This window comes from Ischnura elegans, chromosome 10 (genome assembly GCF_921293095.1).
Source record: "Ischnura elegans chromosome 10, ioIscEleg1.1, whole genome shotgun sequence".
NCBI classification, from domain to species: domain Eukaryota; kingdom Metazoa; phylum Arthropoda; class Insecta; order Odonata; family Coenagrionidae; genus Ischnura; species Ischnura elegans.
The window spans coordinates 74487602-74509018 of record NC_060255.1 but is presented as its reverse complement, the minus strand read 5'-3'; the positions used below and the strand labels follow the sequence as shown (position 1 = coordinate 74509018).

Sequence of the window (21417 nt, the reverse complement as noted above, 5' to 3'; positions counted from 1 at the left end):
TGGATTCTTTAGATTTGCTTTGTTAAATTTTATAGGCTGTGAAATTCCCACTTTTTACAGTATTTTTTTCTAGCGAAATTGCTATTTTTTTATTAACTTTTATCTAGTTTTTAGGAGCCAGAATAGCGTAAAAATCAATTTTCGGGCACACAATTTCCTAAATTTTTCCGGGGAGGGCCCCATCATGAGCCCCAGCCAAGGGCCCAGACCGCCCCGCGTAAAATTGATTAAAATAATATAGATTACGGTTCTTGATTTTTACTTTTTCTTCCTCATTTCGGGGGGGGGGGGGGGGGTGGGGGAGATTGGCCTCCTCGTCCCAATTTTACATGCGTCCATGCCAAATGTATCCGCATTGAGCGAGTGCATCCCTCTCACTCGACCAGTCGGATTTTCTTTTTCCCGTTCTTGCTTATTGATTAAATTATATGGCATCGTCTTGAAAGTTTCAGGGTTAACATTTTACCGTCCTCAAAATCGGATATGAAAATTTGCTGACATGACAAGAGAGAAAATTCAGCGATTACATTTTCATGCTGTGTATTTTTTTAATGTTGCTTCTAAATGGGTATTCTATATTTTAAACAGAGAAATTTTCATTATGGAAGCATAACGATTTTAACGAATAATACGTAATATTACTGAAACCATACCGGCGGTGTGGAAGTGATGGATCGTCCTTTATTCTTCAATTTTCGTGGAGGCCTACGTTTACTTTAGGCCATGAAATTCATCGTTGAAGGCCGTTTCTAGCGGGGGTGGGGACAAGGGGTTCGATCTGGGTGGAAGCCCCCCCCGACCCCATTTATTCCCCGAAATGATCTGTAGATAGGGTCGTAAGTTTCTGATGTATATTTTCGCGGCGTTCAGATTCGCAGTAACTTCTTGGTTCTGACCGAGCCGTCATTTTGATGAGTCCCCTACTTTGCTGTCGGTGTAGGCAGAAGAGACTTCTGCCAACCCCGAAGAGGTCAAAGGATGCGTCACAGTGGGTGAAACGTCGCCATCAAAATGACAACGCGGACGGCACACGGAAGTCTACCCCACTCCGAACGTCTTAAGTGTTCGCCCTCTAAATGAACCACCCCCTCGCCGAATTTTTTTCTTTCAATCCCCGATTCTCCCAGAAACCCCAGAAATTATTGCGGGGGGACCTACCTGCAGTCATGCCGAGCATAACACGGACCACCTCATTATAAATGGACTTCCCCGACGATTTTGTATCTCTCCCACCTCCTAGGAATAAATGTCTAACGACGGACTTGCTGTCAATGTCGTTTCTGTGGTTCAGAGAAGAGGTATCGATCGAATTCAAACCCTAAGTGAGATTGAGGTGGTGAGCGAAGTGAGTTTATTTGCCAAAGCACATGATCAGAGGATTTTCCGAGGCATGACATTGCATTGGCCTTGAATTCTCGTTCTTTCAATTCGATGGTTTTCCTTTCTAGTTGCTTCCTCTACCGAAATTTTGTGAGAAAAGGTTACTGTTTCTATAGAATACGAAGCACCAATTCTCAATCTTATGATATTTACTTGTAGCTTATATTTCGATCACTTGGCGTAATTTAACCGCAGAAAATACCAAACGAAAGGGGAGGGGGTGTTTTCTTGATTGCCGCTACGCCCTGGTTGCGCAAGAGCCGGCAAAGAAATACTAGGTGGCAGCTCTGTCGATTTTCAGGTTTCTGTGGTTTGCTAATGCTGGCGGCAGGAGTGTAGCTAAGAGGCACGCGGCAAAGAGGTGTGTGATTGGTATATATAGCGGTTTTTGTCTGGGTGTGTTGTGTGTGGAACGAAGGAATTTCGTGATTATTAACCCGTATTCTTTATCTCGGTTCTCTTTCTTTGTTAGAATTGCTGTTAGTTTAATTGATTTGCTGATCGAAGCTAACCATGGCTATCCACATCCAGAGTAAGGTAAGTTCACAGCATTTGTTTGCTTAACAATATTGCGGACGTAATTTTAGTTTTAATACGCTTCCATCATTGTCCTGCATTACTTATATTTCTTGTTACGTACTTCGCGTTCTTTAAGGATGACCTCGACGCTAGGCTCAAGGAAGCCGGAGACAGTTTGGTGGTGATAGACTTCTCGGCGGTATGGTGTGGGCCATGTAAAATGATCGGGCCAGTTTTCAAGGTTAGTATTGACTGAAGTCTCATTTCTTGTTCATTCTTTCTACATTAAAATCATAGTGAAGTATTGAGTTGTATTTGTTTGGAGGTACAATTGGGCGGAAGAAGGCGGTGTTGCATTTGTAATTCACTATGGGTACTAATGCCATTCTAAAATATTATTCACCTAATTATTAGATCTTTGTTTCAAGCACAATGTTATATTTTCTAAGTTTGTCGTCGAAAGTTCGCGGTGTGAGGCATTTTTTTCGTTGAGGGCCGCCCTCTCAAATTCATCGATACCCGAGGTTATCTGTGGTGACGAAATCAGTTTCCACAAAAGCTGTTTTCTCAAATGCCATAAAAATATTTGAGATGAGGGCACGTGTATACTACGCCAGGCCCACATTTACGAGTAATGTGTCTAGAGAAATTTTCCATCATGACTACGTAATACTCAACTAGGATGAAGTAATTTATTTCCTTCTCCATGCGTTGCGTTCGTGCGGTTACAAGAAGGGATTTACCCGCAGAACCCAAAGAATAAAGCGAATTTTATTTACAAGTTGTATATTATATGTTGGGCTTGATAAAAATGTCTTCGTTTTCATTGCGTGAGAATAAATGAGTGATATCGGTGCTGTTTCATGTGCAAGGCCGCTGCCTTAGTTTGTTGTTCTACAAATCATTGTTGGTGCCTGTGCTGCCAGTTGCCTATTTTCCTTATCTATAGCCAGTAGTGTTTTTCGTAAGTCTTGCAGTTTGGAAATTGTCATCTTCGGTAGTATCTCCAATCCGTTATTTTTAAGAAATTCTTCACACTGTGCTGGAAGATAACAGCTTTTTCACTTCATTTTGCTTAATCGTTTTGGACTCATATCGCTAAATTTTGTAGTTTCCAATTCGCCGCATTTTCAAGTAATACGCGTCTTCTGCTATCATATTACGTAGTTGTCGTTTGATTCAGAATTGGTTACCACAGGACAGATTACTACATAAATTAAGGGGAGAAGCGTGTAATTCTGAAGCTCATAGTATCCATACTCGGAAGTTATAGAAGCGTAAAAATTCAGTGATCTTTTTTCCAACCATAGATGTAGTTACTGAAATTATATCTGCAGGCATTTAGCTTCATGATGCCGTGCACAACTGTAGTTGATTAGCATGAAAATCCCCCTGTCTGCCTATCTGTTGGAAAGGCGGAGGACATCATTCCATTGTGCTTTATTATGTCTATAAAATTCTGTGACATTTTAATTGGAGGAGAGTTTTGCTTTCTGCTTAATTTTGTAGAACTAACTTCTGATTATCATTAACAATTAGGGTTATTCATAAAATATTTTCCCGGACATCATGTTCATACATACTAACTATCTAATTCCTTGGGAACCTATTTTTATTGTGCATTTATTATCAGAAGATCCATTTTTCAATGTCATTAAGATAGTACCATGTAACTACTGAAATTCATTTTATGAAATGATTTCAATTCCTCTTTTTAATTATATGATATGTAAATATTTAAAATCACTTGACTATAAAGCACTGCAGGAACAAGTGACTTTGTACGCAGTCACGCTCACAGTTGCTAATTAAAATACACCAACAGATGAAGAACTTCACCCTTTGGTGTCTTTCACTTGACTATAGCCTTATTGTTGGTGAAAGTATTAATTTTCCATGAGTACGTATTATAAAGCTGTCTCAAAATTGTATGTATATCTTTTCCATTTTCTTTCATCTGAAGTTTCACTGTAAGGGCACTTCCTCGTATTTCATTTAAACTTATGTATTGGCTTCCTTTACCTTAGAGGTGGAAAGGTTACTGGGGATCTCAGTTAAGAGCATTTGACATTTCCATGTTAGAATTTTGTTATTCCTCAGAGTGGCCTTGGAATAACATACAGTGATGGAAATATGAAATCATCCTCAAGCAAATTTTGTGCCCCTCCTTTCATAGGGAAACTTTGATTCGTAGTTCATACTTATTTTGCATTGTTTAATGTAGAGCAATTTTACTACTGGCAATTTTAATTACAGCACCATTTTTTTTTAACTTCCAGAGCCTGGCTACAGAAAATCCAACTGTTGTGTTCTTGGAAGTTGATGTGGATGAGTGTGATGACATTGCTTCTGAATATTCAGTTACAGCAATGCCCACTTTTATTTTTCTGAAGGGAGGACAGAAGGTATGAAGTAGATAGAATATTCATGTTTGCTTGGTTTATATACATTCAATCAAAGGCATGTAATTAGTGAAAGCTGAATTTTGTAAATATAAATAGTCTTCATTGCATTAATTCTCAAAGAATTAATGACTTGTATAGATAAAAATCTATGGATGTTTATTAATACTAAAGGGGAACTGTCTAGTTAGGTGATGTAAAACGGCTTGTCTGGGAACTGGGAAAAGATTTTAGTATCTTGTATTTACCTTTTTATAATATTTGTATTTTTATTTACAGATTACATCATTTTCTGGAGCTAATGCTGAGAAGCTGAAGGAACTTGTTGCTGCAAATAAGTGAGGCCTTATCAGCACTCAATGTAAATCTTCTCAATGCATTGCCTTAAAAAACATTTGTTCTTGCTAGCAGCTGCTGTGAATATTATAGTGAATTGGAATTGGTGTTAAAGGAAAGGAAATTAAGAAGAGAATAATTAAGGGTGTTGCCGACTTGCAGATTCATGGAACAATCATCTTGATCTTATTTTGTCTGAAGCTATTCATATTGTTTTTTTTTAAATCATGCCTCTGAAATCGTAAGCCTCTCATAGCTGAAGAAGTGTGGGTGTGGAGAAGGCTAGTTTTTATTCCTGTATGTGATTGGTGCCCTTGGAAAATGTTTATTATTATTATTATATTTACTACATTTGTGTGAAATAGTATTATAGTACGTAATGGGCTAAATCAATTTACCGTGGATATAACATTTAAATCAGGTTTTAGCATTTTTTTATAATATGCATATTTAAAACACAGTTGCTTGTCATTTGCCCATGTTAAGAGAAGATAAATAAACTTCATGTATTGTTCCATGGATGCTTTTTATTAGCCAAATTACTCTTTGGGGAGTTATTTCATGGTTTCATTATTATTTTGTTTCCTTAGAGGTGTGGGGCAGTATTGGCTGATGTGGACAGTTGCCTGATGCACAAAAATCCCTGATGGGGACCGTAAGCCATTTTTGTACATAATAGCTGGAAAAATACATATGCCTTAGGTCACAGTTTTTATGAAGTGTGCTAAGAGTGCTTGTCTATGGCGAGCATCGACTACATTCACATATATGGGTTGCTAGGGCAAAATATTTTTGTCAATGCCAATATTTTTTCATGAGGAGCTTGTCCTGAACCACTAGTGTCATATGCCTCGTGAGTCGCATTACACAAAAACTCAGAACTAATGGTTGAAGACCATGTCGTGAATGGGTCCCTCTGTTGCCAGTGTAAAAAGCATTTGTCAGTGGCCCAGGTTGATGTTGGGACCAGCTGCTGCAATGGTAAAATTTATAAAGGGTTATATCTAATTATGTTTGTAATTAGAGTGTATATCAATAAGTCGCTTGTTAATGAAGTGGCTTATTGCATTTTGAACATTATTTTGTTTTTCATTCTTCAAAAACTTACATGATGAAGGCTTTTTGTGGCATATTGGTCTGTTTTTGGGTAAATAATTTATGGTGACGAAAAATCCCTAATATTGTCTTTTAGAAATAGCAATTTTGATTAAAAGATGGTAGACATCTTTGACCCAAAATTTCTAAAACTTCCAGTAATGCCTCACATGGCTTTCTTTTATCATTCTGAAAAGGTTCATTATAGGTAAATTTTTATGCATTTGAGTGGATATAATCAACTTTGCTTTTTAATGTTGATGAAATGAAGGTGTGAATTTGAAGTTTTTAAACAGTCATAAGTAGCCATGAAATCCAACAATATTGAGTTATTCAATTATCAACATTTTTTCAGTAGTTCATATGTGACAAGGAGAACAATGGGGTGGTTTCCTATTATTTTTTTATTGCCTAAATTGAAAGATTATTACTTTTGGAGTACGTATTTCACACTAAGATTTTTAAATGACGAAATCTATTTTTCGCAATTAAATGAAAAGTGAAAATTTTCAAGAATTCAAAAACGCGACGGGGAAGTATGAATGCTGGGAAAACTCCGTGTGACGTCGTTCTTGTTCCTGCTGCTGCAAGTGAGGTGACCTTGGTGCGAGGCTTTGAGTGCCGATACGACACAGGATGCTAGCAGGTAGCTGAGTACCCTGCTAGACTTAAATAATGATTATCAATACCTTATCAAACGATGAAAACTTTCCGACCTTAGCCAGTTTTAATAGGTGATTATTAAGACATGTTTCCCTGAGCTCTGTTCCTCATACACACATTGGTAATCTCAGATGATGTAAAACTCCAATCTACTCTTATAGAAACTAGGTCCCTGTGACGTCACGTGGAGTGGCATTGCATAGGCGCCAATCTGGCCTTTTTCAAATGAGGATAAAAATTGACTGCCATTCGTCTAAACTGGTATCTCTAAAACCAAATAATTTGTATATTATGAATACACTAATGGTGGGTAACGAATCGCAATCAATGCCTTTCGTTTTCTTTGATGAAGGAAAATATCCTATTGGTGGTAGTTTCACAGCCTGAATACATGCATAGTGAGGACAGTTATCAAAAATAAAGAGATTCAATGCACCTTAAAAAGGACTTCAGTAAGTTCCCCTATATTATCAAGTTCTCATTATAAGTCCATACAGAGAATGAATTTGCACTAATAGAGGTAATGATTAGAGTTCAGTCTGACGATATTAATTTCTACATTTGGAATACACACTTCAAAATATGCTCTTAGTCTATAATGTATTTCCACGTAGCTAGGTTATGGTAAAATTAATAAAGGGATATTTATTTAATAAATTTTAAATTCACAAAAATTTAGTGTGTCTACCAATAATGACAACATTTTTGCTCCAAAGAAAATATTAACCTTGATATTAAGTGAAAAATTAATGGCTCTGTCGAGTGCGATCATGGTGTCACTTATGTTGGTGTCTTAATGGTGGGACACAGTTCTCCTACCATGCTGAAGAAATTCTCTGTCCACACCAAAGTTGTGATGCCTTATTCGTCCTTTATATAATATGGTATGTATATCCATAGGTCAAGCTGTGGGGCAATTGATCAGTTTTTGGGCTGTTCTCATTACTACTGGGTACGGAGGGTAGTGATGACCTGGTTTTTGATGAACAATGAGTATAAACTGGATTAGTTCCAGCTTCACTTTGTAGAACCTGTATCAGGCGTCGTGGTTGTCTGCTAGCAATGAGAAGTCAATGTAGAAGTTTGGGACGATGTTCATTGATCCGTTCAGAATGCCAGACTAACTTGCCGGCCGAAAGGCCGCAGTATTTATTCTATTGGATCACTTCCAGCATATTCCATGTTACCGTTCTCGAACATGAAAATTCTAGAAGGCAAGAAAAATCAATAAATAATTTCACTCTCCGGCATGGGGAATCGAACCCGGGCCGCCCGCTTGGGAGGCGACCGCGCTACCGCTGGGCTAGCCGGCCTGTTGAAGGGAAGCGATGAGAGAGCGCGGTTTATGTTGCCTCCCGGGCGAGCGGCAAGGCAGAAGGTGCGGCCGCCACAAACCTATTTCTTTCTTTCAACATCAGGCAGCTCAAACCCATTCTTGGTCACAAACACCAGTGTCTTTCCATCATATTCCTTTAACTGTGGGGTTGTGCTTGACATTTCAGTATTATTCTGAACTGTTCATTTTGATTGGTTGTAATATGATTGGAGTTCGTTATGCTTGTAAATCTTAACTTGGATTTCACTACTTGTAAGAGGCAAGGGGACTATATAGAGGAGGCCCAATTCCATCTCGCATAAGGCTGATTTCTGTTGCCACATCGGTCGCATTTTAATCGGTTTTCAAGAATGTCCACGGAGAGGTGATGAGTGTAATTTGATCCACTTTTTTTTCTAATATTTTGCAATATAACGTTTATGATTGCGAGGAATAGTATTGAAAAGTATTGAATTTGATAGATCGCATCATATAAATTTCTGTTGACACCTCTAATTATGCCTTATTTTCCCGTGAAACTTGGACCAATTTTTCCGTCAGCGACGCGCGTGGCGACTTAAGTAAATTCTTTTAAATGCGCGGTTGATGACAACAGATTTAGAGGCCGACTTGAGAATCCCCCTTTGTCATATTCGTGGTAAGAGGGTTTGCACCAACTTGGGAATGAAAATTTTCCGTCAACAAATATGGATTGCATTGCACACAAAATGGAATAAAATGTTTGGTATGAAAATTGATCAGAATAATTTAATATTGTGCCCAGAACACCGTCCAAGCGACACAATGTACTTAGCAAGAGGCTCTGTTGTTAAACCCAATTTCCAAGCTTCTTCGCCTTGTAGACGAAAGCTGAGTTAGCAACTTCCTCTTTGCTCTCTCTCCTGATTTAAAAGGGTCTGCTAGACTTCTTTCATCCTGCTAATATAGTCCTTCAATGCAGAGAGTGAGTGGATTCTAGGTATAAAAGTTGATTCTAACTTGACTTTACAATCGATGAGGAACTTTGGAAGTGGAAATGGATAGCAAAAGATTGCTTCGAGTGTGGATGGTAGAAGTTTATATATTTTGTATAAATAGCATCTTGGAATAGGAATTAGTGCGATTTGAAGTATGTATTTTTTCTCTTTGCAATGAGGAGAGGAAATCTTCCATAGTTTAATTTTACCTGTTTTTTTAATGTTATGCTGTCTAATTGCTGGCTTTGTCTGTTGTTGTAGTTATGTAGTTCTTCGTTGGAATTCTTATGCTTTGTGGGTTTATAATGGAAGCGGTGGATCATAGAGTGAAGAGAAACATTTGGTATAATGTGGTCAGTGTACATTGTAATTTTGTTAATTGACTCTTGCCTATTTGTATTACGAAACTTATATATGTACCATTAATTTTAATTGTTCCTGATGATGCTGTAGATTGGCGGATCTAGTACTACTGAGGAACAAATTACTGATAATAATAATTAATATGTTGCTTAGGAGTGCCCCCATTTACATGCAATTCAATATAAAACACTTAAATGAAAACATTAAAAACCATCCATGCCCTGTATATCCAGTTGGCACTTGTACCTGAGACCTTTCGGTTTATCTGGCGAGTCCTCATCCCCTCTGCCACCAAGGCCGGCTGTGGAAATACCAAGTCATTATTATGAAAAATCCGACGAGTAAGTTTCCATGCATTCATGAGTGTGTACATGTCCGCTTGTTACATATGTCTTTTTTTGTCTCTCCATTCAATAGAAATGTGTGGATTTATGATTAATGGAAATAGGTCAAAATTGTTAAATACTGATTCAAATTGTGTGCACAGAGCAAAAGTGGATAGGATATTTCATCTCAGCAGACCTATAAGGCTATATCAAACCAGTTGTGGATACAGATGGGGGGTGCAGGGAGCACGTGCCCCTCCCTTGTGGGTCCACCTGTATTGCCAAATATTGCAGAACCACAATTGTGACTTTTTTATGTCATAAGATGGCATTGTCTTTTATATGTGTATAATCACTTTCATTAAAATTTTCTTTTACTCTGCCTGTGACTTGATTATTTTTATTACGATAAAAGGAAAGGCAACTGAAGATATCTTTTGCACCCCTCCCCATTCAGTGTTTTCTATATCCGCTACTCTATCAAACTTAATTTTTTTAGTACATTAGATTTTCTCCAATTCTGAAGATATATTTGGGGCTGAAAACCATGGAAGAATTGTGGAGATTGAATATTTTTTGTAAAGTAAAGAATAACTATTTATAGCATTGTAGTTGGGTCGATAAAGCTGCCATGGGTGTACCCAGAATCAAAACTATGGAGGGGGGAGCAAAACTAGCTGTGGTCGTTCAAGTTGAAAATTTTTTGCACAGAAAATGTTAATGAAACCAAAATTTTAATGAAATTATGATTTTAATTTTTGTTCCATGTCTTATGTTAATATTATTTTTCTTCAAAAGGGAAATTTGTACATAAATTTTGTTTTAAACTAAATTTATTTCTGCTTCTAAGGAGGGGGGGGGCAGCTGTCTCCTCCTGATTCCCGCTTGGTACGCCCATGAAAGCTGCCCCTCTTGACTGGGTGGGTAGTTTTGAATATAATGGTGATATATTGGCCTGCTGTAAGGAGGTCAATGCTCTTAATTTTTTGTGGTAATTTTAGTGCTAATGGGAACAACAACATTTAAAGTATACTATTTCATTCCCCCAAACTTTTGAAGACATATCCCACCATAAGTATTAATGGTGTATGAGATAATTTGTCCCACTATTAGTATTGAATGATTTGAGACTATGCGAGAACTGCACTTGTGTTACTCTGAGGATGTAACGATTTCTCATCTGATGATGAACGTGGACACCTTTGACCTGAAGACGCTGGCAGGATAGCCAGCGAAACTGTTGTCCACAAACAAGCTGACGCGGAAGGAAACCCAGAAGAAATGCAGGGATCAAACCATCGCCACGGAAACCTACGTTCTAAAATAATATTGTAATGCATTAATATCTGATTCCCATTGTGTTTTCATGATGGGGCTGTTCACTGAGGCTGTAAATGTGAATTAAGAAAAAGAAAGATAAAAGAAAGGAAGATACTACAAGGATAAACAAAATGATACTCATTCAGCCATTCTCTCTTTTAAGTTTTTAATCAGTGCAACCCACTTTTCAAGAGCATGCAATGTCCAAATAGAGTTCTGATTCATTTACTCCCTCAGGGATGATGATTCATTCAGGGTAAGAATCTCTCACCGGAGTGCAAAACACCAAAGAATCAATTGAGGACCACGCACTAGACGGAGGAGTAGCAGTGACGTGGCAACCTGTATGTTGATTTCATCAACTTATCTATTAAAGGCGTCAATTTTTTGTTTGAAATTCCTCTAGAAGTAAGTAGTTGATGGATCAAAAGACTGAAAAAACATGGGTGTATTTCTTTTTATGATTCCATCTTATCCTGCCATAAAACAACTGAATTAACAAGCCCATTGTGCCTACAGATGGCTTACCAGCAGAAACACGCACAATTAATAATTATTTGTGGAACAGTGCTTTATTGTTTTTATTTGATTAAATTTTTGGAAAAAAAAAGATGTTCGGTTCCTCACACCATTCCACTCCTCTCACATATTCCTCCTCTCCCTTATACCATCTCTCCTGCTCTCATCCCAATTTTGAAAGTGGGTGTGTTCAAGTACACAAGATTGATACATTTTGACCACACACAAGTTTTCATCGGTGGCGGATACATATTGGGGATGCAGGGGGCACGGGTGCCATCCCCTTGCAGGGCCACCTGCATTATTGAACATTGCTGAACCACGATTTTAATTTTTTTGTATCATAAGATAGCATTATCTTGTATAATTGTAAAATGAGCCCAAATGAAACTTTGTCAAACTTTACATGCAACTTATTTTTCATCCCGATAAGGGTAAAGGTAGCTCAAGAAATATTTTGTGCCCCCCTCTTGAGTATTTTCTCTATCCGCTACTGGTTTTCATCAATAAATAAATTAACCTACTCTCATGATTCCATGTTCACAAGAGTATTGATTAGTAATAATTTTGTGTTTCATTGGAAAAAATTTGGAAAAATCTTGCTTTTCATTTTGGAAAGTGGTATTGATCATGGTTTATGAATAGCCTGCAAGAGAAAATGGGGCAGGGTGGTTAATGCTTATTTGGTGAGAGTTTGCTTAAGATCTTAAGACCTCACTCATTCTCTGGGGTGGAGTCAGCATCAAATTCATATTTGGGGGAGGGTCATGACCTTGATCCGGGGTGCATGGGCATACCCAGCGAGGGGCAGGAGGGGGCAGCAGCCCCTCCCCCCTTGAAGCAAATATCGCAATTGTCTTTAGGAAAAATAATATTTTTTCAAGCAAATAATTTTAAAAACTAATAAAGAGCTATTACAGTTTCCTTAAAATGTTGATTTAATTCACCTTTTCCATGCTTAAATCTTACCTACAACTGGAACAACCATAGCTTGCCCCCTCCCCCCCCCCCCCTAGTTTTGATCCTGGGTACACACTTTCCGGGGTGTATGAAATACCGGTTGGGAAAGAGGGGCATTTTTACAGTAGTGACTGCTACGCTCTATGATAAAACAAAACCAGACCTCTTATGCTTGGGACTTGTAGCCATACATTTGTATATGCACTCCCTGTAGTCCTTAACAATTATAAAAAAAATATTGAACTTACAAAATTAAATATTTTTAATAAAATTTGGGGGGCCCTAACCAAGGGCAGAGCCAGGATTTTTTTTGGGGGGGGGGGGTGCCTTTAACCCCCAAAACCCCCCCCCCCCTCGCTGCGCCACTGGCATCCACCGCCTCGTCCGTCGATGGCCTTGCGTAAATGTTTTCATAAGAGACCGCCCGAGCGAAGTGGGGTGGTGGGAGGAGTTGCGGGTGGAGAATACCGTACTTATTGATTCAACTCCCTGGAGAGAAAACTATACCCATTCGCATAGTACAAGGCAAGTCACATGACATTTGTTTATCTAACTTTCTGCGGGCGTGTTGTTTTCATCGATCGCTTTCATAATGGCACGCGTTGTCTGTCACCTTAGGGTAAATATTTAGAGGGAAATTTCTTGAGTGTTTCGATGGCCTTGATGCTACACGATAGAGGAAGCTAGAGGCTGTTTGGCGTTTATGGATTTCTCGTCTTCACAGTGAAAGCCTTGCAATCTAAAAGGACCGCTTTTATGCTAGGTCGCAAACGACTGATGGTGACAGAGGCAGCTATCTGGCAAAGTACCTTATGATGAAGTTAAATAGGTACTTTGTTAAACAATCTTCACATTGGTAATGTATTTAATAACTCTACATCGCTGTCAGGGCAGGTTCTACACATTTTTCTAGTCTAAGAAAACAACATTCCGGCCGCTCCCGCGTACCTTGCTTACCGCTTAAACCGGCCCTGATCGCTGTGCCCAATGTTAGCGACGGAAAGAATACGAGGCCGAAAACTAGGCAATAGGGTGGTTTCATAGGCGGATCCAGGGGGGGGGGGCACGGGGGCACGTGCCCCCCCCCCCCCCAGACCGTTAAAAATATGCTAGATTTTTAATACGGTCCCATTATCATTTCGTTCGTTTTGTATGACGAAGTATCCTTGTGCCCCCCCCTGAACAAAATCTGGATACGGCCTTGCTTGTGCCCCTCCCAGAAAGAAATCCTGGATCCGCCCCTGGGTGGTTTCCTATTATTTTTTTATTGCCTAAATCGAAAGATTATTACTCCTGGAGTACGTATTTCACGCATTTAGATTTTTAAATGACGATACCAATTAGTCGCGATTAAATGAAAAGTGAAAATTTTCAAGCGCGCGAAAACGCGACGCGTAAGTATGAATGCCGGGAAATCTCTCCGTGAGACTTATTTCAGGTTCCCGCTGCCCCCCTGTGAGGTGACCTGGAGGCGAGGCTTAGCGCTGTTACGACGCAGGCTGCTAGCGGGTAGCTGAGTACCCTACTGGCTGGTAGCGCTTGTCTTAAATAAGAATTATTAATACCTTATCAAATGAAGAAAACTTTCCGACCTTAGCCAGTTTTAATAAGTGATTATTGAGACATGTTTCCCTGAGCTCTACGCCTCATGCATGCATTGGTAACCTCAGACGATGTAAAACTCCTATCTTCTCGTATAGAAACTAGGTCCCTGTGACGTCACGTGGAGTGGCATCGCATGGGCGCCAATCTGGCCCTTTTCAAATGAGGATAAAAATGGACCATAGCCATTCGTCTAAACCGCTATTTCTAAAACGAAATAATTTGTATATTTTGAATACACTAATGGTGGGTAACGAATCGCAATCAATGCTTTTCGTTTTCTTTGATGAAGGAAACTACCCTATTATTTTCTGTGGGAATTTATTTCGGAGAGGATTCACTTCGGAGCGGTTATCTGAAAAAATTTTTTCGTTAGACTTCTTCTCAAAATTTCAGTGTAGTGACTCGTTCGCCACTTCTTGTCATTGGGTCGCGGCCGTTGTGGGAATCCGATAGCTTTTTATTTTCACTATTCGACGTGTCTTTTACTTAATCAAGGGCCTATACAAGAGTTTAATGATGCACCCTAGGAAGGAGAGGAGAATGGAATTCTACCAAAAAAATTAAGCTTCGGAAGTGGAGTTTCAGGTGTCAAATTTGGGTTTTACAAGATTTTTAACCCAAATGCCTCTGCGAAGTACTAGAAGCAATGGCAGGCAAGTTGATTCAAGTTGAGCCAACGAAAAATGGTATGACTTGCAATATACGCGAGGTCTGAGACATTTTATGGCTAACTGTATTTGTCTGATATAGAGAAGAATCTCTGAATCATCCTCTTCATAGAATAATCTAATATTTCTCTCTGGACATTGAATCTCGTTTCTCAAGTAGGAGCGATAGCGTGCTATGGCGTCGTTCCAATCAGGCGTGAGGTTCTTCTATCTCTTTCCTTCCGCCACTACATCTACCGCGATGCGGTCGCCTGGGAGTAGATATCGGTAGATATATCGCGGCTGCCAGACTGGCCTCAAGGGCAAGGACGGATGCAGGATTTTTTTCTGGGGAGGGGGGCACAAGGGTCTGACAGGCAAGCGATCTTCTCATATTTTATATTAGAAATAGCGTACAGTAATTACTGTACGATATATTCTCTTTATTTTAATATGAATGTTAATCACATGATATTAAATGATTGAGGCTCCGTAGTACGCAAAACAAAACGAACGTAAAGATAACCGTAATGAAATTCTTGTCTAAATCCGCTTATGTTCAAGGGTGAATCTCCCGCGGAATCTGTTCAGGATCTTGGGCAGGGGCATGGTCATCTTTAATACCAGTATTAAAGGAGGCCATGACAGGGGCGAATTCTGCATCACATTTTGGCGGGGGGCATCATAACCCGAGTCCGGGGAGTATGGAATATCCTCGGGAGAGAGGAGCGTTTTTACAGTAGGGAATACTACGCTCTACGATAAATACAATTACAACGTCTTTTACGTTTGAGGGCTACTCATTGGCGTAACTAGGAATATGCTTTGGGGGGGATGGAGGGGCCTGGAGTGGGGACCCCCTCCACCAGGCAACGGAGGTTACGGGAAAATAGGGTGGTGATCGTATTTTTTTATTGCCTACATCGAAAGATTATTACCCCTGGGGTACGCATTTCACACTTTCAAATTTTTTAAATGACGATATCTATTTTTCGCGATTAAATGAAAAGTGAAGATTTTCAAGCGCGCGAAAACGCGACGGCTAAGTATGAATGCCGGGAAAAGTCCGTGTGACGTCATTCTGGTTCCGGCTGCCGCAAAGTGAGGTGACCTTGGGGCGAGGACATGTACGCCGCTAGGCGCAGGCTGCTTATGCAGGTTGCTAGCAGGCAGAGTACCCAGCTAGCATCAATGCCTTTCGTTTTCTTTGATGAAGGAAACTACCCTATTTTTGAAAAATGACATGCCTATAAATTTATTTTACATCATTATGGCCCTTAAAATTCAACTTTAAGCAGATGCAGCTATTATATATCAAAACTAGACAATAGTTTTAAATATTTTTTTAATTTCTCTGAGGCTTTGGGGAGTGATCCCTCATCCCCCCGCCCCCATTTGACGCCTCTGCTTGTAGCCATGCATTTTCATACTCACTCCCTTTACAAGGATATAAAAACTATTAAACTATTAAAATTAATTCATTCTAATAAATATAAACAAATTTGGGAGGAAGGGGTCACGACCTAAATCCGTCCCTGGGATCTTGATCCAAATGTATGAGTACATGTATACATTGTACCATGACATTGTGCATTCGAAAGGAGAGGAAACCTTCCGTGAAAAAAGTCGAATTGACCGAGTTTGAAGTGTTGTATCTCGGTAACTATCGGTGGAACATAAATAAATTGGTATTGCTAGGAAATTTATTTCCAAGATGCCTCAACGTCATCAGAAATTCAACTTACGTCAACATTTTTTTAAACCGGCTCTGCATGAAAAAAATTGTTTTTGGGTAGCTCCAATTTGAACGCTACTTTATCAAGAACCTCTCCAAATGAGCTTTCACACAATGCTGGAAGGGATCATAATTGTGTGCCTTACTGAAGAACTCATAATAATTTTATTAGAGCGAAAAATTCTTGATAAACAAAACTCCTCTATTTTTCGTTATTTCAAGACTTACGAAGAATCTAAAAGCACTGTCGACACAACATACGTGCACAATTGATGATTAATTGAATAAAAATCATTAAAATCCTTTTTTTAACCGACGCCTGCATTCTAACGCCAAATACGAACGTATTAGTATTCTTCCCGGGTACATGCAACAGGAGAGGGACACTTTCCCCTGACAGTGAAGATTTATCGGGTCTCAAACAAAGTAAAGTCCTCCATTTCCTTCCGACGTTTCAATGTGCAACTCGCCCATTGTCCTCGGGGATTCAGATTGGATTGGGCGACTCGCACATCGAAACGAGTTACGGAAGACCTTACCTGCAGCTCGATTCTGTAAATGTGATATGGCCGTCACAAGCGGATTTCGTCAATGTATTCACGGCTTTGACGCTGGAGCGATTCTGAAACTTTTTAGTGACGTCACTCTCACAGCCGCGTCCGTGAAAGTATTCACGCCCAAGAGGGCCCGTGGTAGCTTCGTCGCGGCAATGCGCTCTAATTTTTCATTATGAATTTACGCTGTGATTGATAATTAATAGCACATTATTCATTAATTACGATGGTGGCTATTTCATATTGTCACTTCGCATAAGTAATATGTATTAAAAACAAATAAAAGAAATGCATAAAGTTAAATTTACATTCGCGTCCTATTTAAATTGATTGGCGTTCATTGCGATTGAAGTTGGTGGGAAGTTAAACCTTGCGCTGAGGGTTTGACAATTATCTTATATTTGTGCATCTTCTAGAATGTACAATTAAAATACTGACAACTTAATTTTCATAATAATTTGGAGTAGAACCAACGGTAAAAGTATTGTGCGGTATTGAATGTTAACAGATTTATTTAATATTTATTTCGTAAGTTCAAGCCTTCGATTTGTTTTTATTAACGAGAATGGAGGCTCTTTACATACCTCCGCTACTTTTGCATGAGCATCAATGTCGACGGAGGCAATAGATGCACATACTTCGACGGCAGATACGCGATATCAACATTCCCTTCGAGACGCGAGATTGGCGATGGATCACTGAGTTCACACCACGATTAATTCGTAGACGTTTAGATGGCTTGCCGGGGCATACTTTAGTACGTTAAGATAAACATTGATCATCTATTCCATCTCTTCCATGCATTATTGCTGCCGTTCAGTAACACGACCAACATGATTCGTTTTTCTGTTGACATAATAGAAATACTAAGACATGTAAACATCTCGTCCTCTAGCAGAAACTGTTAATAATCTACTCGTATTCGCGCTAGAAACATTTTCATCAGTATAAATCGTGAATAGTGGCATGTGCTTGCACAATCAGACATATATGTATACGCACCACAGCGCATTTAAAATTATGTACTGAAATGATGAGAACAGCTCAAACACATACGAGAGTGAACCATTATTAAATAATAAAATAACACTTGTTCTCATTCCGCGTAAGCATTAGCTCCATATCATGAGGAAATTAGAGCTAATTGTGCAATTACGAGCCCGCTACGTGATAACTGACTTTGATACGCAGCACTTGACAACATATAAAAGAGGTAATATACAGTTTATAGCTATTAACTAATTAAGCAACCGTAACTTATCATTAATAGGCACTTTTAAAAGAAAAGACCTCACTCAAAATTGAGTAAAGAAGTATTATTTACTTTGGGAGTGAATATTCCACGGCATTGTATATGTTTCTCTATGGTAACTGAAGTTGCAGTTGGCCGCTGAAGTAAGTTTGTGTCGGAGATTCTGATTCGTTCCTCGCGTCCGCACAGCTACCAACATAAGAAACTGAAGTGATCGTTCGCAATCCGTCAAACATCTCACGACACAGGCTTACAGGATCGCTTGAACGTCTTTCACGGTGAGAGGCGTGAGAACTCCACTGTGGTTCGAACCACGCGAAGCACAGGTATGACATTTACAGAATCGAGCTGCTGGTGTGAGATCCAAATAGTCTTCACTGCCATCGCTCGCCGGGGAAAAAACAGACATTACATGACTCTTTCCTGACTCTGCGCCTCTTCTCAATGGAAGCCGAGGGGATGGGGGAGCGCACCTCTTCATGAACATCGTTCCGTTTGCAGAGGCGGCTCGTATGTTAAATGCTCGGGGGGGCACACTTCACCGGGAGGTCAAATTTTTTAAAAATATTTTGTGTATTTTAGTGAGTCTTTAAGGCTATCTAGGTGTTAAATTTGTATAATTTAAAATAATATAATTTAAATATTTATAAAAATAAAATTTAAACCAAAGCGAGGTATTCTGCAACACAGCACCAAGTAGACGCCAGATCATAATGCCGCCAGCCGTAGCAGCGATGTCATCTCACTAGATACGTCACTCTGCGCATGCTCGGGCAGCGTCCCAAGACACATAAGGCACAACCTTAAGGCCGTTTTACACGACACACGGAATTGCGCAGGTTAGAGCTGCATTAATTTCTAAAATGGCGTGGAATTGCGCGAATGCATGAACGAAATTAGAACAGGGGCTATTTTGCCGTCTCGCATGTGTTCTAGCAATTCACCGCTTTACACGACGCAATTTTGATTGCGCCTTCACACGTACGTCAGACAGCGCAATTCCGTGTACCGTGTAAAACGGCCTTTAGACGCGTCATAGCACCAGCAGCCCCCACCACTACCACTCTTCATACAACTGCATAGCGATGGAATGGGACGTTCTGGCCAGCGCCCCGCGGCTACAAATGCGAACTTCTCGCGCTATTTTTGCGTATTTTTCCAGTATTTTCGATGAATGCGATTGAAAAAAAAAACACTTTGGTTAATTAGATGTATAATTATAATTGAATTGGTATTTATTTTTTTCCTTTTTCAAATCTTTGGGAGGGGCGGCGTCCGATAGTCCTTATGGGCAAGCCGTCACTGTCCGTTCGTGTACGAACGGCCTGTGCTACGCCACTGATGTGAAAGGCAGGGAGTAGACAGGGAGCAACTAGGAGTAAAGTCAGTAGGGGCAAAGATCAGTTTGTCGCACCCCTCCTCACCACTAAAATATTATGCATCCTTAACCATTATTTTAATGAGTTGATTTTGGCGATTTTCAGACCCCCCCCTCTTAGTGAGATATCATGAGATTTGGCTCGACCCCCTCCATCTAATCTCATGTGAGATTGTTCAACATATGCGTATTTTCAGCGTAAATACGTAAAGCTATGCTTAATTGCATTGGATTTATAAAAAAAAACCATGTCATTGTTTTTCTTTAAGAATAGTTAAGACTTAATTAAAATTAAAAAGAAGAACTTTGTGCTTTCACATTAATATTTATTCACACATTTACCACCATGGTTTCAACGTTAGACGTCATCATCAGGTGAACTCTACAGAGGTTCATCAGAGCCTGTTATAGAAGGGACCAAAGTTTTTTTGCAATTAGAAAATTCTATGTTTACATTAGGTGCTTTATTTGCAGCATAGTGTAAAAATATCACATAAAAAATGAGAATAATAAAGGTGTCACAAGGTAAAAGAGAAGCTGATGCTTTTTTGAAATGATTATTCGGAAAGGTTCATTTGAAGGTTTTTATTATGTACATTTCAGTTCACTTTCAGGGCAAAAATTCACTAATTAGATAATAGAACGGTAGTACATTGTCAAATATTATAAGCTATGAATTTATCAGTCTACGTAATATTTTTTCTTAGAAAATTTCAATTTTTACTAATTTTTATCTAGTTTTCAACAGCCAGAATAGTGTCAAAATCCATTTCCTAAAATTTTGCGGGGAAGGACTAACAGCAGAATTCCCCGACTACTGCTGTTAGGAGGACCCCATCATGAGGCCCAGCTGAGGGCCCCCAATAACCCCTGCAAGGGACCATCCGGACAACTACACCTTCGGCTCCTCCGTTTCTACATAGGCCTTTATTAGTTGCTTTATTTGCAGCATAATGTAAAAATATCATATAAAAATATATTAAATAAAGGTGTCAGAAGGTAAAAGAGAAACTGATATGGATAACAATCAGTTATTCTTTATTTAGGATGTGCACTATGCAGAGAACTTACTTGAAATTGGAATAATGTCGGCTTGCACAGTGGCGCAGCGAGGGGGGTTTTTGGGGGATTAAACCCCCCCCAGAGCTCAGAGGATTTTTAAAATTTAATCCATTTTACTTAATTGGACTAATATTACTTATGGAATAATGAAAGGATTATAAAAATATCCCTCAGAAGGCTGTAAAACTTACCATTTTGAATCATTTATCTTAGATTTTTCTAGGGAAGGGCCCCTGCACCTCTCACTTCCCCTGGTGGGTATTCCGTACCCCCTAACTCCCCAGTATTGGTTGTGCCTAAAACCCCCCCTAGCCTCAATTCCTACCTGCGCCCCTGGGCTTGCAAGGCAATCGCCCAGCTGAGACATTGATGACTGGCAGACAGTCAGTCACGGGTGAAAATCCACATCTCACGGATGGGTAATGATTGTTACCGGGCGGGAGACGCCCAAATTTTTTAGCATCTGTGGCAAGCACAAAGCTAAAAATTTGTTTCTGGAGGGCGGTTTGCCTTACTCTTAACACTGTGGCCATTAGAAACCTAGATGGTCTTAGGCCTCACCAACCAAGCACCTCCGCATTTCTCGGTTGCCAGCCATATCCAGCTGGGTTCCCATCTTCCCTAAATCCTTCTTTACTTTGTCATTCCAGCACATTTAGTCTTCCTGCCGGTCTTGTACCTTCTGGTTTCCCATTTAGAACTCGTTTGATCATTGTCTCTTCACTTCCATGGACGTGGCCCAGCCATATTAATCTCCTGCTTCTGAGGATTCCCGCAATATTTCTCTCAACTGTTGGTTTCTTCTTATTTTCTATGTTTCTCCTTCTTTAATGGGACTGAATGTTTTTTGCTAAACTCAGTTTTCAAATGTTATGAGATTTTTTTATTTTTTTTTGTAAAAGCCCTTATTTCAGAACAATATAATAATATCTGCAGCACTACTGTTCTTTGTGGGTTGTCTGCATTGTTAACATTTTTCCTCGGTGAGTGACATACTCCTTTTAGATCC

The 21417-nt window shown here is 39.5% G+C and overlaps 1 protein-coding gene across 2 annotated transcripts; it reads left to right on the top strand.

Moving 5' to 3' along the window:
• The first annotated feature begins 1639 nt into the window (after window positions 1-1639).
• On the top strand, window positions 1640-5154 carry LOC124166753 (thioredoxin-like). Of its 2 annotated transcripts, none has more exons than XM_046544425.1 (5): window positions 1640-1741; window positions 1853-1917; window positions 2036-2140; window positions 4179-4304; window positions 4581-5154. In XM_046544425.1, the coding sequence occupies exons 2-5, from the start codon at window positions 1894-1896 to the stop codon at window positions 4641-4643; spliced, it is 318 nt and encodes a 105-aa protein (XP_046400381.1). In that variant the 5' UTR covers window positions 1640-1741; window positions 1853-1893; the 3' UTR covers window positions 4644-5154. The 2 variants fall into 2 exon arrangements, with proteins under 2 accessions (XP_046400381.1, XP_046400382.1); XM_046544426.1 differs by having other exon boundaries at window positions 1731-1752.
• The last annotated feature ends 16263 nt before the right edge of the window (window positions 5155-21417 follow it).